We start from the raw sequence: 18,743 nt of genomic DNA, 5'->3' as shown, positions 1-18,743 counted from the left end.
CAACAATCTTTTTTAAAAATTTCCAATGGGCAACAAAGCATATAATTAACATTCATATTTTAGTAGAAAGAACATGGGTCAAGCAATCACTTTATGGAATAAACTTTGACCCTAATAACGTCTCACATGTGTATTAACAAAACAATCTCAAAAACATCTGTTATTGAAACTCTTCATGACTGACAAATACCATTCATGTAAAAAGAAAAGGACTTGGAGCTAAAACTTTAATGACTTGAAGTTAAAATTTCAATGTAATGTTCTATATATGTGTACATATGTAAAGCCATGAATCATGATAGAGATGCTACAAATCTCTATCCAAAAAAAAAAGTTATTATTTCTTTTTAACAAGATGTATGAGTGTCTAAAGAGAGGGGGTTTCATTTTGTTTTACTTTACCTTTGTGAAGGTAGATGTAATAGTAGCAAGAATATAACTTCCAATGGCCTCACCCTTCATAACTTAGCAAATTTCATCCAACAATTGCTCCCAAAACCCATGCAAATACTTCGGCAAATATAAGCTTTCTTAGAGCATGAAAGAAACAAGGCACACGCATATCTTATAAATACTTTGCTTTGGACATAACTTGCGACACCTTTCAATATATGATGGTTGTGATGGCATGTGTTTAACATAACATTCCATATCAGGTTAAGACGAACCAAATAAAATCTACTCAAACCTTTAATCAAACTTGCTTTCCAATGCTCTTCATGAAAACTAATCTAAATGCCATAGTGTCATAAACAACAAACGACTATTCTAGCAAACAATGGAAGAATTAGGAACAAATTTATGTTGCCAAGCATTGGAAAAAATTTTTTAAGGAAAGGAACATACAGCTCCAACCACCAAACTTTCTTAAAATAAAGCTTCGAGAAAAGCCTCCTTGAAACATTCTATCAAATACTTAACCCACAAAACTTAGACAAAGAAGAAGATGGAACCAAAGCTTTTGCATCAATAATACTTATCTCATGCCTCACAATAAAACAAAGACCATCTTTAAGATAGACATGACATAACCCCCAATTGAAGTATATAAACCAATATTCTCAAGCATGCTAATAATATTGAAATGTACTTGTAAGCTTAAACTCTCCCAAGCATAAACATGGTTAAATCCCTGCGTAGCATTTCGAGAATGAACATGAACATAGAATGGGTCATTTAACAACTACAAAAGAAAAGCTAGAGATTGTCATTGTTTCACCCTAAAACAAAATGGAATTTGCATTATTTTTCAAGAGAGCTTATAACACAACGTTAGGCACTAGCACAAGCACTTTGTGCGCCCACCGTTAAACTAAACATGCTTACAAAAAAAAAAAAAACTCTTTTTTTTATATAAGCTCCATATGAGTCTAAGTTTCATATATCACCACTAACCAAACAACACAAATTTTTTTGTCAGACACTTGAGGTATACTGCTTGCAAAACTATATGAAACAAAATATCACATCAAAGGCACCTATTAGGTCACAATCTCATCAAATTTCCAAATCCATTTTTTTTATTTTTTTGTTGATAAGTTTCAAAGAAAACATTTTGAGTAAACTTCCATACGAGTAAGCTCACCATACAAAGCCTCAATGCAAACAAACACCCATGGTTTTCTCTTGGGAGCATTCCACCAAACATTTGAAGTGCAATGTTTGCAAGGTTATGAAATAAGTTCACATAAGAAGGATGGTTCACACCTAAATTTCAACTAAACTTCTCTAAACAATCTACCAAAATATGCTCAAAAATCAACATGATAATCACTTCATCAAAAGACATAGACATTAAGGGTTAAAAGAACAACTCAGAGCAAATTTCGCTCTCAGATTTTTGCAAAGGAATGTCACAAACCCCTTTCCATTCACCAATGAAGAAGAAGAAAGAAGAAAGAAAGAAAGAAGGAAAAGAAGAAGAAAGAAAAAAAAGAAGAAGAAAGAAGGAGGAGAGAAAGGAGAAGAATACCTTGCAGCTTGGAGGAAGTCAATCGGCCAAGACAGAGGAGGTCGAGTGCGGGTCGGTCTAGGCGAACGGCGTCGGGATGGTCAGGTTCGATCTTGCGAACGCAAGGAGGCTGGCGTCGGGCTGGGGCTGGTCGCGAACGGGAGAGAGGAACCGGGCGGCGTCGGGCTGGCTGGAGCTGGTCGCGAACGGTCGGCCTGCTCTGTCTTCTGGCGCCGGTTCGAGACAGAGAAAGCGAGAGAAGAAGAAGAAGGAGGTCGGGCGTGAGATCCAGAGAGCGGGGGAGAAAGCTGGAGCGAATGAGAAAGAGCAAGATCTCTGGCGTGAAAAGGAGAGGGAGCGGGATTCCTGGCCCGTTGCTGGTCGCGCGAACAGGGGGCCGAGAGGGGGGCGTCGGGTTTGCTGGGGTTGTGCGAACAAGAGAGATCGGAGAGAGAGGGAGAGAGACGCGCGAGAGAGGGAGGGCGTTCAGGATTTTTGAGAGCAAGAGCGAGACCGAGAGTTTGAGAGAGCATATCCCCCTACCGAGCTCCGAGCCTTTGCTATGAGTACCTTGAGTTCATTGCCGCAAGAGGAAGTCCGCTTCTTCGTATCCGTTGCTGCAGCAGCTCAAACACGCGAAAGGAAACTTCTTTCTGAAGCAGATCGCTGCTTCGCCTGTGGAGGATCACCAAAATCACGCTGAAACCTCGAATAAATCGTTGATTTGATCCAAGCCACCCGATCTACTTCCTGATTTAGAAGATGAATTCAAAATTTATTTAAAAGGGTGGATGGATTTTAGTAGAATTATATTGAACTAAATCAAGTCCAGATTAGCTAAGCTCAGATTAGACTCAAGTCCGAGTTCGACTCGATTCGAGTCAAATCAGGTCCGAGTCGGCGCAACGAATTTAATTGAACAAAATTAAATTCAAAATAGGCATCAATTTAAATCCAATTAAGTACGACATGATGAAAACAAACTAATCGAGTCTAACTGAACACATTCGAGTCCGATCCGGCTCGAGGCGGGTCGATTCGAGCTTGAATTGGGTTCGACGGGGTTCAATTGGATCGACCAAACGAGCTCGAGCACACTCGATCCAAAATCGAGGTCAACAAAACATTCTTGTTTTTCAAAAGAAAAACTGTACCATAAAGAACGTCTGATATAGGATTAACAGAATTGGATATTTTACCTTTGTCTAATTAGGATTGGCTAAACTCCTTGATCTTGTGGAACTCTAAAGTTTAATTTTTTGAGAACTTCTCATATGATACCTCCATAAAACAAAAAAATAGAAAAATTAAAATTCAAAAATATTTGTTTTTTTTATTTTCGTTGTGTTTTTGTTTTCTTTTACTATGTTTTTGTCTGTTTTTATTTATTTTTATTTTTGAGGGCCTTGATCTTCACCATCTTTTCCTTGATTTCAATTTCTAGTCACATCGTCCTGGCCGATACTTTTGTCGTCCTGGACGATAGGACAAAATCTCTTCAAATTCCATCTGTTGGTCTTTTTTGTGCTTGCTGTAACTCATTATCCTGGATGATACCATATTGTCCTGGACGATCTGATCGAACTCTGTTATAATCAAGATGATAGTCCTGGCCGATAGAATATTTCATCTTGCCGATGCATTTTATGTGCATCGTCCTGGCCGATACACTGGATCGTCCTGGACGATCCACGTGTCAGCATGTTAGAATCTTTAAAATTGGCACCAGACGATCCATTATTGGACAATCGTCCTGGCCGATCCACTGTTCGTCCTGGACGATACACGTGGCACAGATTTAAAATGTTTTAACTTCGACCAGTACGATTAATTATTGTGCATCGTCCTGGACGATACACCTAATCGGCCCGGACGATCTGCTTTTTCAACGGTCGTCCGGCCTGACTCCTTCGGACAATCAATCCTGAATATCTCTCATATCCGGTAATAGATCTTTTTGCCCACACCTCTCTTTTTTTCATACTCACCCTCGCTGTCCCTTTTTCTTCCGAACTCCTCCTAGAATTTTATGCAAACCTTCGCATTAACCCTACCTTCACAGCCCTTACCTCCTATGTGATTCGACGCCCAGTCGAGATCACATATCAGGACTGTGCGGAGCTTTTACAGCTATCCACCACCGGGGATAAGCTGCACATAATCATTACTGATCCGGATTTTGATTGGTCCACGGCAAACCACTTCCTCCGCCAAATCAACACATCCTTTCATGTTGGAGAGACTAGCTCTTTAGTCAAAGATGCTAGGACAATCCAACATGTCCTTCGCACCTCCATAATTCTAAAAGCCGGGAACCGAATCCACATCACTCCACTACTTTCCTTGACCACCTTTTTCATTATTGCCCGGAGAGAATTTAATGCCACTGATCTACTCTTTCGCTACATCGATCACCTAACAACTATTCGCGATCCAGGCTATAGGAGAAAACCTAATCTAGCCTTAGGACACATTATAGCCTACATTCTTGAAACCAAATACAATCTCCAATATCCTACTCGTCACGACCTTCAGCCTCCCTGCTACTCAAACAATTCCTTCAATATCCTTCATAGTACTCGTCTCCACCCAGGAGATGGGGAAGGTCAGGGGGCTTCGGAGGAGGAGGCTCCCACTCCCGCTCCCATTCCTGATCCTGTTCCTCTGCACCAGCACTCACCGGATGATCAGTTGATAGAGAGGTTTGATCATTGGGAGACCCGCTTTGACGCCTACGTTGCTGCACAGGAGTAGCAACACTCTGAGGACATTGCCCGCTATGAGCAGTACCGCACTGATGATTTAGCCCGATTTAATAGCTTCATTACTCACCAGCAGCAGCAGCATGACCAGGACATCGCCTGGTTCAATGCTCAGTTCACCACACTTGCCAGCTACTTTCAGCAGCCACCTCCACCACCTCCATCTGATGATCAGGGTCCCTCATTTTTTTAGTTTGTGTTTTCTGCTATTTGTTTCCTGTTTCTCTGTAGTTTGTCTTTTTAGTCAGTTTGAGTTTCTGTTGTGTTTCTTTTACTTTTGTGTGTCTGGACCCTCTTTTTGTGATGACAAAAGGGGAAGTAGCTTGTGGTGGTAGGAAAAATTGATGTGCTTATAACTTTGAAATTCTAATGAACTATTTTTTATAGTTTTTCCTACTTGTGTTTGCCATCATCGAAAAGGGGGAGATTATTGCAAATCTATTTTCATGGCTTATATTTTGATGATTGACAAACACTATTTCTCTTGGACTGCTTTTTGCTTCTAACTTTTCAGGAATCTAAGATCGAACGAATAGACGAAGCTAGTTCAGGATTGCGTAGGTTTAGGGTTGAATCAATCTGCACTTTTATTTTTTCTCTTATTGAGTCTTTTGTAATGGTCAAAGAGACTGATGCTAAGTAATCCTACACACACACTTGAGAGTCTTATAATTTCTGTTTTTACTCATATCGGTCAGGACGAAATTTACATCATCCTAAATGATCAGACTTAAAACAGAAAGTCTAAATAAGGATTCTTAATTAAGGCAGCCGTCATTAACATATCAACCTGAACGATACGTGTATCGGCCAAGTCGATAAGCTTAAAACAGAAAGAAGTTGCCTCCATAGACAATTAAGGTATACTATATTTTTAAATTATCGGCCAGGACGATCACTGATCGGCCTGGACGAAATTATCAAATTATGCCTTAATTGATCAGAAAATCAAGGGAGTAATTAAGGAAGATTGATACGATCATATCGTCCTGGACGATCGCAGGATCGGCCAGGACGATCCATTCAAAAACCTTAAGTTACTTCAGGACGATAAATATCGGCCAGCTCATATTCAGGGCGATGCTCTGGACGATTTTCCTCTGATTTGAACTGATCGGCCGGGACGATCGTGAGATCAGCCTGGACGACCAAGCCAATTTTAAATCGTCCAGTTTTGCATTCAGGGCAATGCTCTGGCCGATCTTCTGAGATTTGTACTGATCGATCAGGCCGATGTACATATGTACCTGGACGATATTGTCGGCAACTTGCAATTAATGAGCTCCTTTGAAGTTCTTCTATTTAAGAGCTCTTGTTCAATATTTTGAGAGACCTTTGGTTGCTTTCTTGACCTAAGAAGGCCTTGAGGAGAGAAAGAGAGAGAGGGAGAGAGAGAGGATCTTGTGAGGGGGAGCTTGTGAGGGGATTCATAAGGGTTGATTCAAGGATCGCTCTACTTCTTCTTCGTCTAGAGTTTCTCGTCCGTGGAAGGGTCGGTAGAGGTAAGGAGTTAGCTTCTGGTTGTGGTTCTCTGCCAGCTTCAGGGGGAAGCAAAAGGAGATATAACCAAAAGATCAAAAACCTGGAGATTCCTTATCAACATCAATCTCCTGCTCCCTTGCCCTGACCTGAAAATATTAACCACATATAATGAGCTTAAAAAAGCCCAGCAGGTCACCTAATACCTACAACTAAAATCAAAGCACGGTACTGGAAATAATATGCATGTCAGTCAATCAAATCCATAACAGTCTATTGCACATGATCAATGAATCTATGCAAATATGTAAATCAAATCAGTAGTCAATGCAACGGTAGAAGAATCAATAAACAGTAGGAAATCAGTCGATCAGTCAAATCAATCGTATCAAATCGAATTAATAAAAATAATACTATCTGATCAATTAAATCGATCGGTATGAAATCATAAAATCAATACAATAAAGCCCAGTCTATACTAGCAATGAATCAAATGCAGCAGTTCAATACAATAGTATCAATCAATGAATCAATAGATGAATCCATAGTATCCATAACCATAACATCAATGAATCAATCACAGTATCCATATCCATACAGTATCTATAACAGTAGCAATGCGCAGTGACAGAATATAAATATCAATGAAATCGTACGATAACAGTAAGTCCGTAAATCCAAATCAATAAAGCAATAAATCCATCACGAGTCAATGCCGTACACATGCATTTCAATACAATAGTCTTACTGAACAAGTACGATCACTGGCTATTCGATAATCCATAGTGCTGTTGTAGAAATCCATAGTGCTGTTGTAGATATCCATACGTTGGTTCAATAAGAGTCGTCACTCTGTGCCCGTCGGTATATTAATCTCCTTATGACTCCCAATCGTTATATCAATGATCAATAGTTTAAAGGAAAGCCCGTCGGCCCACCATCCTGTACAGGTCAAGTCAATCTCCAACCAACGGTTCAACCATGTTTCACTTGTCTTTCAATATCAATAATCAGATAGTCACATTCGTATGCATATCAATTCAAATCATCAATTTCAGAAAATCGGAAATCGTACGAAAATCCAGCGGCATAACGACAGTATACGGAATTTACACAAAAATTCTTAATAATGACAATTTACCAAATTAATACAAAACGTGAACGACAACATTATAAGACTTATATTATACTGAAGCAACATCAGTCAACATCCTGATATTTATCTATTCGATTAAAATCGCACAGAACCCAAAATAACCGGTAGAATCGTTATATTGTGTAAATTAAAAGTTAAAATAAATCATTCTTCCAAATTAGATTATAGGGTGTCACAAGTAAATATTAATTCGATGGTTAAAAATATCTCAAGAAAGCAGCATTCGATGTGAGCCTTTAGATCAAGGGCATCAAGGTGTTGTTTGATCAATTTGCCTTATATTTTGTGTTATGTTTTCAAAAGAAAAGATACCCGACACTACTCTCTAACAAAGGGGAAATTATTACGTGGGGTCACTGGACTGTCTGAAGACCAATCAGGCGTCTAGTGATCACATGTAATAATTTTGCATCTAGATAGGGGTCGTTCGGATGGGGTTTAAGGCTGATAGCAGGCCAAGTGGCTCGTGCTGGAGTTTTGAAGGGACTTGGCGGCCGATGGGCTTGAGGTCAGAGGTTGGGGTAGAGATCGGGAGCAAGGGCGAGGGAACGGAAGCCATACTGGAGAGTGAGAAATTATTCTGTGTGGACTCCGGACGTAGCTCTATGTTTGGACTCCAATTAAATTAAGACACGTGGATTTCTTAAGACCCGATGATCCGACCCGACCTAGCTATAAAAATTTTAAAATTGAGGCAACCCACCCATTTTTTATGTTTTTAAAAAAGAGACCCGCTAAATCTCTCAAATATTTAATTTTTTTTTTTTGCAAAATAAAACTTTTGGTACTTGTTGAGAAAAAAAAGAGAAACATGCGATGAAGATAGAGATTGGTTTGGAGGATTTCACATTATCAGTAAAGACATTAGAAAAGAAGAAAAAGCTTAAGAATAAGGTGTATTTTATTTACCTAATAATTTCTTTTCACTGCATATTATGAGGCAATATACATTTTACGTATCTTAATTTTTTAACAGAGAAATATGTCATAAATGCAAATACAATGGAGCTGTATTCACTTTCAAGGAATATTAAGTTCTCAAACAAGCCCAAATACTTCAATGATGAATTTATAAACTGGGTAATAATGGTTTATGTGTTTTTTGTGATGTTTCACACACATTTACTTAGAATGTATTCTTAAAAAAATTATATGTCAAATGCTGCAAAAATGCATGCTTATGTAATTCAACTATGTAAAATTTTATGTAAAATGATAATTTTTTGAACGTTTATTTATTCTCTCAGATGTAATTATGCTGCATGTTTTCTCTTTCATTTATGTGATATTTTATTCATTTTGATGTTGTGTTCTTTTGTGTGCCACTGTATACCGTTGTGTATCGCTGTGTACTGTTGTGTATCGCTACCATAGTGTAAAATGCACTATGTATTGTTAGTGTCATCATTATTAACCTTATCCAAACAATTTGGATCGACTTTATGGTTCATTATTCATCCTCCATTTTTTTCAAGTATTGCATGTCATAATTTCTTGAGAATATTGTATGCAGCATCTACATTAGAAAGTTACAACTGAGTTTGAAAAGGATAAGATCAAAGTTCCAATTTATGTACATACCTATAAAATTGTCTGTGCACAAAGTTTACCAAATAAAACAGCACCTTCCATATTCTTCTGCTTTGTGTAATCACCAGCCAAATAGAACCCTTCAATTGGGGTTCTTTGTAATGGGCGACATGGTTCACAGTTTGGAACGGTTTTATAAACAGATATGGCATAGCACAGTGCATGAAGATGAACTGACTTTCATTGAAGTATATAAAGCTTCTGGTTTTTTTAGCAATAAGTATAATGTTTGTAGTGACAACAAGCTCTAATCATATTTGCATGTGTTTTTATAGGTACTTAGTAAGTAGTTGGTGCATTATAGAAATCATATTTTCGAAGACGTGTTTTTACGGGTAAAAAAATACCTATCAATACATATAAAAAAAAAATCACATTTTCCAACACAGTTTCCCTAATACACAGCTATATAAAAGCTCAAAAAGTTTTTAAAAAATAAATACAATATTAGTGAAGTATAGAAACTTGAATACACATAAATGCACATCAAAATCTAGCAAAGCATAGTACATTTTACACAACCGTACGCAGCAGTACGCAACGGTACACATTAGTAAACATGATCAAAATATCACATAAACGAAAGATAAAAAATGCATAATAATTACATCTGATAGAATAAATAAACATAAACAAATTTATAATTTTACATAGTTGATTTCAAGAAGCATGGGTTTCCGCGACATTCGATATATAAATTTTTTAAGAATACATTATAAGTGAATGTATGTGAAACATCACAAAAAACACATAAACCATTGCATCCTAGTTTATAAATTTCTCGTTGAAGTATTTGGGCTTGTTTGAGAACTTGATATGCCTTGAAGGTGAACACAAATCCGTTATATTTACCTTTATGACATATTTCTCTGTTAAAAAAGTAAGCTCAACAAAACGTATATTGCCTCAAAATGTACATTGAAAAGAAATTATTAGGTAAGTAAAATACATCTTATTCTTAAGTTTTTTCTTCTTTCATAATGGATTTATAAAGAATGCGAAGTTCTCCAAACTAATCTCCATCTTCATTGCATGTTTCTCTTTTTTTTTTACTCAACAAGCACCAAAAGTTCTATTCTACCAAAACCCTAAATATTTGAGAGCTTTCACGGATCTCTTTATTAAAAACATAAAAAATGAGTTGAATGCCTCGATTTTAAAATTTTCATAGCTGGGCGGGGGTCGTGTCATCGACTCTTAAAAAATTCACGTATTTAATTTAATTGGAGTTTGGATGTAGAGCTACATCTACAGTCCGCACAGAATAATTTCTCCATCCAATAGCAAATCGATTGTACCATGGAAAGTTTTCTTCAATTTTTTTTTTTAATTTTCTCTGCAACATCTAGTTGTTTTATGATGCAGGACTTAGGCTCAAATTTACTTTCCCATCAGCAGTCATTGATCATTTTCATGAAGTTCTTTGGAAAATGTACCAGCAGTTCTTAGAAGTTCTAAAAAGAATTATTATGAATAAAGTGGATGTTATTATTATATATTAAATAATAAATAAAATAATAAGACTAAATATTTATGTTAAAAATTAGCATTTTAGTTTTAATCTTAATTTATTGTATCAAGAGAAGTTGAATATATGATAGTATGCAATTGGAAACAAATTTCATGATTTAGATTGGATGTTTATTACTTTTATTTATCAATTTATATAAGAACTGAATTTATATGATCACTACAATTTATATTAATTTTGTAAACATACGCTCACTTCATGTTGTCTAAGTCTCTATTAACATAGTTAATATAAAAGTTTCAATTAACTTTCTTAATATAATTACGAAGAAAGCTAATATAATGACAGTCTTTATAATATGATGACTGCCAATTCATCAATTTTTCTTTAAATTTTCATTTGAACAGTGCATAAAAACGCCAAAGAAATGGCACTGTCATCAGATTTTTCTCAACCTTATCCATTAACATCACATTTATGTAGGAATAACATTAACCAATAGAGATAGAGAGTTTCCTTTCAATCATGCAAAACTCTGAGAAGATATAATATAGAAATGGTTACATGGTTTATAAGGGATAAAATCTGCTGTAGATTAAGACTGAAAATTTTGATCTAATTATGCTAAAGCAGACCTGCTTTGATCTTGAAATACATGCTTATGCTTCAGTTCTGAAGCTAATTTATTTTGTGAATGCTTCAGCATTTGATGTATTGATAGATAGATATTTAAGACAAATTGATGATGTAATGATTGAAAATATTAAAGAATTTCAACACAATATTGCAAACTAATAAATCATTATGCAAAACTAATTAATTCTCACAAATCAAATTCCAAATATATTATTTATTTTCTCATTATCAAGAGCACTAAACACAAAGCTACAAATCACCAGGAACTGCAAGCAGCACAAGTCCTACTTATCTTTTTATTGATATTTCTATAATAATTTCATATTGAAGTTTATATATTTGCATCTAATTTGAATTAGCACTTTACCTAAGTGGATCAATAATATCCCTTAGATCTGAGAATGACTTGTGGTTTTGCAAATTTACAATCATTTTCAGTGAATATTTACTTAATTAGTCTTTATTATAAGGATTGTTATGCAATTGCCCATCACTTTATGTAGAGGTGTTATTATTAGGGAACTATGAACCAAATACAAAGAGAAATAGTAAAGACGGTTCATCATTTTATTTATTAACTTGAATTCCAAAAATATTCTTACAACTAAAATTTTTTCTGGGGGGTGCAGCCCTCCCTAGGAAAGCTCCGCAGGGGCATTGCCCCTTGATCACGCGAACCTGCCAGGGGGCGCTGCCCCTTTGGACCCCCTGAAATATCTACTAAGACCACGACGATCAAGGATATGAACAAATAGGAAAAAAGAATTCTATACACTATTAGCGACAAAATTATAAGCCATTTTTTTTCTTTTTGGTGGCTAATATTAAATTTCCTTATTATTTAGAGGCCTTAGTTACTTTTGGTAGCTAAAATATATCTTTAGCAATCATTTTCTTTTTGTCTATAAGTTTTTGGTCTCTATGGACCCATTTTCTTGTAGTGAAGGGTATAGTCAAATTCGAGATAACACCAACAATTACTTATCCGCCACCACCCCTAAAAATTAAGGCTGGTTCCGCCTCTATACTTAGTGATAGATAATATTTAGTTTATCATAATAAAAAATAAGCTTGCAAGGGGTAGAGGACTATCAACGGTGTCCTGCTTCCGAGGGCATGGTCAATTGGTTCCCTTACCACTAATCTTCAACAAGTATATCAATGACTTTGATTGACTTTGCCATGCCCTCATTTAATATAAAAATAAGAAAAAACCTCCAAATCTTCTCCAAATAAAAAAATAGAGTGAAAAAAAATATTTTGATTGTGAATATAAAATGAAAAAATAAAATAAAATAAAAGAATGAGATGAACACTTTCAATGAATAAGCAATTTACATTACATTTACTTTGCTTCATACTAAACAATAAAAAGTAAAGTCATGCATTTACTTTACATTCATCCAAATAATTCTAAAGTATTCATTTTTTACTGCATTCTTTCTTTAGGTAACCAAACATCCCTTGAGTGTATTTGGAATTTCTCCGATTTGGGCGATTTCCAAATACACTACAAACACATTGCCATTGCCACAGCTGCAGACTGCCGATTTCTAGCCAACGACCACCACCACCGGCCGCCCCTCGCCGGCACCATCGCCGAAGCCCAACCATCCCTTGAAATTTTGCATATATTGCATCAACTATAAGAGGTAATTACAAATACAAGTAATGAGAAAATAAACAAGGCCAAAAACCAATCTATTTTATTGCACTGGAGCAAGGAATTGCAGAAGCGCCTAGGCACTTGGCCAATGCATCATTACGTTGTAAAACAAACTTGTTTCAAGCCTAAGCAACGTACAAAAATTTATTCACTTAACTGAAAATTCATAGATGGACATACAAAATCAACATCACTATCAATTTAAACTTTGAATACGAAGATCATGCCTATATACATATTTTTTAGCCCAATAAAGATAGTTGATAAGTCCCATAAACCCTATTATAGAGAGCAACCAGTAGAAATTATCAAGATGACTCTTATTCAAATTATTGCCATCTAGCCATCCCATCCCTTCTTCCCCATTTCTAGTAGCTTTATTAACAACTTCAACAACAAATGTGGCAAGCAGTGAGGACAATCCAATCAAACAATAGAATATAGCTGTTCCCATTGATTTCATTCCCATTGATGCCTCTTCGACGAAGAATTCAAGTAATCCAACGAAAGAAGTAACGTCTGAAATGCCTATGAAAAATAATTGAGCTCCTAACCAGAACACAGAAATGGGCACTTCTGTGCTAGAATCTATGAGACCATTTAGTTCTGCAACTCTCTTTCTCTTCCTTTCGACTAAAGCAGCAACACACATTGCAAAAGATATTGATATAAAACCAACAGAAATTCTTTGTAGTTGAGTTATACCATTTCTATAACCTGTAAATTTCCTTGCAAATGGAACAAATAAGGTGTCATAAAGTACCAAGAATATTATCTGAAAGGTTTGTGGAATGATCATTAAAGAAGCTGGAGAAAAATGTATTTTCCCGAGCTTGGTGTTCATGGTGTTGCCTTGTTGTACTGTGAATGTAAGTAAAAGGGGAACACATAAATAGCATGAAAGGGAGCTCAGGAAGATCGGAAGCATTCGAATTATAATCTTTGTTTCTTCAACTTGGCTCACTGTGGATAATGACCATGCTCCTGCACTGCCATGAGATATAGCTGCTTTGTCGAGGAATCTAGAAAGAATAAGTAGGTAGAATTTTAAATTTATAGTCATCATGTTGTTTTATATCATGGTTTTGCCAATAGTTGAGTAACTTTTGTTCTTTTATTAGGACTCATTTATTTGCTTCAAGTTGGAAATAATGTTTTGAAAAATTACACTTTCCTCCTAGAAGCAACCAAATAGATGGAAGACATATTTTATGAAATCATAATTCCCTTTTCTCTCATTTTAGAAACTTTGGAGAAATTTTGAAGGCGTAATTTAAAAGTCTCTTTTAGCTCAGCAATAAACTGTCATGTCAACTTACTCGAGACCACTTGTGTGAGAGAGAACCTCCATGCCGAAAGTCTCTTCCTTGATATCCAGTTGGTGCAAATCATCAGTATTTTCAGGAAGACTAAGCTTTCTCTTTTTGAATGCAGCCACTATAACCTTAAGAAGTATATTATTCCAAACCAAATATATTTTAAATAAATAACATACCCATGACTATAGAAAAACAGAAAAATATAATTGTAGATTTTTTTTTCTCACCTGTAATAGTCGAGTAAGAGGACTTCCTCTTGGTCTCTGAATTCTATAAAAGGAGAAGCCACTGGCTACTGAAACCAGTCCAAAGAGAATAACAAGGGCAGAAACACCAAATCCATAATCCCATCCCTTGTTATTCTCAATCCAGACTATGAAAATTAATCCTAATAAACCTCCCAAAGATATGTCAAAAGTATACCAATTAAAAAAACTGGACTTTTGTTGAGACTCTATGGGGCCATTCTCATCAAATTGATCTCCTCCAAAAGATGCCATGGAGGAACGAAGACAACCTTCTCCTAAAGCCACGGTGTATAAGGATAAATAAAGAATGGAAGCATCAAGATTAGACATCTTTTTACAACTGTTCCATTCGTTGACAGTATCACATTTTGGGGGTTGAAGAGAAGGTAAGTGTGCTTGCAACGCAAGTGATGCTAATCCCTGCAAAATGTTTTGAGTTATGACAAATACAGTTCATTTAGAGAAATGCAATTTCAGCAAAAAAGTTGACGCAACGATGTATATTTAGGCTTTATTTGTGACGGCTTATTAAATTTTTGTAATAGAAAACTGTTTTAAGAAGCAATAAGGAAGCCGTCCCAAACAAAACCTTAATCAAATTAATATCAGAAATTTGGGACTTCATGTGACAGAGAAAAATAACTAAAATTTACATATTATCTAATCATTATTTAGAACATAGAATCAAATTCTAAACCAAGTTTCATCTACCTTCCAACATACTTTTCATTCTTCAAATTTTAATCCTAAACTTTAATCTTCCACAAATACAAGTTCTTTAATGCTTTGGAATGCCTAGAATATACCAGCTAGAACAACAAGAACTGCAGCCACATGTTAATCACCATAATAACATACAAAGCAAGCCTCCCCACTTGAAGAAGATATATATATATATTTGAGATAAGAGAAGGTTACCAAGAATTCAATAGGACCAAATATTAGCATAGTTTTAAATCTAGAGATATAAGAGTCAGACAGGAATCCTCCCAGCAAAGCAAATGCACATGTAGCCCCAACGAAGTTAGTGACCATAGTTGAAGAGCTTGCAATATCAGCATGCATCCGGTCATGAAGATAGGTCACCAAATTCAGCATATTCGGTATATAAACGATGTTGGTGGCCAGCACCAGAACTACAAAAATATATAGAAGAAGCTAAGCCTTCGAAATTAGGATTAAGAGACAAAAAGAGATAGAGGGACATAGTTATTTACTTACAATGGATGAAGTAAGTTGCTTTGGCTCCCCCATGCTTTGTTTTGTTAATAGGCTTGCCTTTCCAATCTGTGAAGGCTTGGTTTTCCATTCTACTTTACTATCAAGTTCAAGTTTCTAGTAGATGGCCTGAGACGTGAAAGCTCCAATCTCTCAATAATACAGAGAAAGATTCTTCCAAAGTAAGTGGACTTACAAGTCATGATAAAGAAAATGTAGCTCAATTAAAAAAAAAAAAGAAATTGTAGCTCAATTATTAGTATGTGCAAAACCTAAGCGTGGCATAAAAGATTTTGGCAACTGCTGAATTATGTGATGCAAATCCACACTTGATCTTGAATGGTGAACTTCGTGCACTTCATCCAACCTTCCAAATCTATGGAAGGAGACACGTTTTCTCTAGTCAAGTTGTGACTCTTAAGGTTTTTTAGGACAATGTTCTTGTGCGTGAGTTTCTTGAAGAGAAAGAAAATGGCAGTGTCTTAGTTGTAGATGGTGGTGGAAGCATGCGGCGTGCCATATTAGGTGGCAATCCGATTCAACAAGCTCACAACAATGGGTGGTTTGGTATAGTCGTCAACGGCTGCATCAGGAATGTTAATGAGATCAATGGATGTGATATAGGTGTTAGAGCTCTGGCATCTCATCCTATGAAGGCTAATAAGAAAGGAATTGGAGATAAACATGTTTCTGTGAACATTACTGGAACCATAATTTGTGATCGCGAGTGACTTTAGGTCAAATTTTAAGAAGGAGCTCGTTGTTTTTTAAATTAAGCCTAAGGAGTGTACTAAAAAATTAATTTAAAATGGAGCAAAATCATCAAATATTTTGGCGCATTCTAAATACGCTAAATCAATTGGCTTAATCTGAATGCACTTTATGATTTAGCATATAATTTAATATATATATATATATATATATAATTATTTTTAAAAATTATTTAATTAATTAAATTACTAAAATTTAAATAATAATTAAAAAATATTTAAAATATATTCATATAGCATTGTGTAAAAAATTGATATCTCCTCATCTCTCTTACTTATACTGTGGCTCTGTCTCTCTTCCCGTTTCTCTCTCTCTCCCTCCCTCCCTCTCTCTCTCTATTTTTATATTATATTATGTATTTTGAGTTGAATAAGCTAAACCATAAATTGCATTTAGATTAAGCCAATTGATTTAGCATATTTGAAATCCGCCAAAATATTTGGCGATTTTGCTCTGTTTTAAATTATTTTTTTAGTATGCTTCTTAAGCTAATTTTAAAAAATAGCGAGCTCATTCTTAAAATTTGGTCATGACTTTAAGCTGACACTGATGGTAGTCTAATTTCAAGGTGAGAGTTAACTGTTTGAAACTTTCATGTAGCTATTGCATTTTCTTAGATGCCTGTTTAAACTTTGTATTGCTTCTTATGAGATGCTAAAGTCTTTTCGAGAACCTTTCTTTTTAGGAATAAGAATGGTTATAGAATTGGTGAGCTGAAGAATTTGAATGATCTTTGCAAGCTAGGAGTCAATTGCCTAAAAAATTTTAATTCATGGGAGGACTATTATCATTTTAGGAAAATTATTGATAATAATATATCTCTCATATTATTATTAGAGTTAATTTAATAAAATTAAGGAGAAATCATATCAAAGTCAAGCAAAAAGATTTTTCAGATCTCATTAACAGCTGATTACCTCGGCTTTGTGGAAGTTCTGCAAATCTCCGATGTAATCCCGTGAATCACGCTGCTGTAGCCGCTCTGATCTGCTTCTGTCAGCTCTATGACACGATTCTATTTCGATTGAGCTTAAATTTCTCCCGTTAAAATTGCAGCTCACGCAGTTTCTTACGGTTCTTCTTCGACTTCCAACTTTAAAACGACGTCCTGCTAAAGCCAACGCCTCTTCCGGTTTTCCTTCCCGTAACTCTTCAGTCAAAACCACTTATCCTCATAGACTAGAGCTTCTCCGTCGACCTCACTCTCCTTACAATCCCGACTGCTACAAGTCTAAACCGCCTGCTCTTCCTCTCACAGCCCACGGAGCCCACGAACTCCAACCCAGTCGATCGAGGAACGAATCTCCCTATCCGTTCTTCAGCTGGCCTTCACGATCCGTGCGATTCTCCACTTGCTGCAGCCGGTTTTACTTCTTGCTATAGCTAAATCCAAGGTTTGACGTCAATTCCACGCCTCCTCCCTGCTCCGAGCTGCACCTAATCTCTTCGCATCTGCTGCCATGAAAACCTCCTAAGAACCTGCTATTTAGCAGATGATATCAGCAGGATTTCGTATTACCTTTATTATTTATTTTTTTTATTTTTATTTTTTTTTTTCCGGGAAATTTTGAGGCATAAGCCCATCTATTACTGAATATAAGGAACATTACAAGTAAAAAGGAAAAGAAAAAACCACCCATCATAAGTGACAACAAAAGCTTATGTGGGCAAGTAATAAAAAACCACAACTATACCACCCAATACGTCCAAAAAATTCCTATGAAGAACCAAAATGTGGTAGAGATACAAAGCATCTAGGACTGAGGCTGCTGACCGAGCAGAAGCACCGAATGGATTCACTGTAGCTACGCGAGAGTGACGCTTGAAATAACCCCTGGTTGCCAAAACGACCCTCCAAGGGGAGAAAAGTCCAGCAGCAATCATCATCGTCCTCAAAAAATACCCCTAGGGACCGAAGCAGCTTTCCTGGTTGCCACAAAGGCCATCTAGGATAAAATCGGGAAGATCCAGCAGGCTCAAAGATACCTGCACCAATAGCACAGAAGCGGCGTTTCCATCCAAAAAGCCAACCACAGATAATACTGGGGAAGAATTTCCCCAAAAAAACAACCCCCAGCAACTTTCCTTTCAAAGCAAATCCAACAATGCATACCCATTTTTCCATTTCAGCAACTTAGAAAAAACTGCACTTTTAATTTTGTGGCTTAAGGTAGTAGATGATGCAAATGCTTTGCCAAACTTCCCATCATTTCTTTCCCTCCAGAGATGGTAAATAGCACAACAGATAATGAGATAGTAAAATGGCTTTAAATTACCTTGTATACTACTAAAGCATTCAAAGGCTTGCAAAATATTTGGCCTAAACAGCTGATGGGTCATACTGGGAATAACCTTAGAGATCACCCAATAGGAGAAATCACACTCAAAAAAGAGGTGGGAGATATTCTCCGCCTGTAAACCTAAAGAAAATCGAGAAGTAGTGTGCTAAATTTCTTTATTTTGGGGTTTCTTCCGC

The 18,743-nt window shown here is 36.2% G+C and overlaps 1 protein-coding gene across 4 annotated transcripts; it reads right to left on the bottom strand.

Moving 5' to 3' along the window:
- Window positions 1-12,772: 12,772 nt before the first annotated feature.
- LOC110100095 (protein NRT1/ PTR FAMILY 4.3) lies at window positions 12,773-17,768 on the bottom strand. 4 transcript variants are annotated; one of them, XM_028700481.1, is made up of 7 exons: window positions 17,185-17,768; window positions 15,769-15,872; window positions 15,500-15,625; window positions 15,197-15,414; window positions 14,258-14,698; window positions 14,031-14,155; window positions 12,773-13,733 (listed from the first exon to the last, which is right to left on the bottom strand). In XM_028700481.1, exons 3-7 carry the CDS (start codon window positions 15,585-15,587, stop codon window positions 12,908-12,910), a joined length of 1,698 nt encoding a protein of 565 aa, XP_028556314.1. In that variant the 5' UTR covers window positions 15,588-15,625; window positions 15,769-15,872; window positions 17,185-17,768; the 3' UTR covers window positions 12,773-12,907. The 4 variants fall into 4 exon arrangements, with proteins under 4 accessions (XP_028556314.1, XP_028556313.1, XP_020683152.1 ...); XM_028700480.1 differs by having other exon boundaries at window positions 15,826-15,872; XM_020827493.2 differs by lacking the exon at window positions 15,769-15,872.
- Window positions 17,769-18,743: the final 975 nt, after the last annotated feature.

This window comes from Dendrobium catenatum, unplaced genomic scaffold (assembly GCF_001605985.2).
Source record: "Dendrobium catenatum unplaced genomic scaffold, ASM160598v2 fragScaff_scaffold_1530, whole genome shotgun sequence".
NCBI lineage: Eukaryota > Viridiplantae > Streptophyta > Magnoliopsida > Asparagales > Orchidaceae > Dendrobium > Dendrobium catenatum.
This window is presented reverse-complemented; position numbering and strand designations above follow the sequence as displayed.

Excerpts from the sequence above, each read along its gene's own strand:
- LOC110100095 (XM_028700481.1), bottom strand. The coding sequence starts at position 15,587 with ATGGAAAACCAAGCCTTCACAGATTGGAAAGGCAAGCCTATTAACAAA. Across the intron at positions 14,699-15,196 it reads TTGGTCCTATTGAATTCTTG|GGATTAGCATCACTTGCGTT; the intron begins GTAACCTTCTCT and ends AACATTTTGCAG. Across the intron at positions 13,734-14,030 it reads TCTCACACAAGTGGTCTCGA|ATTCCTCGACAAAGCAGCTA; the intron begins GTAAGTTGACAT and ends TATTCTTTCTAG.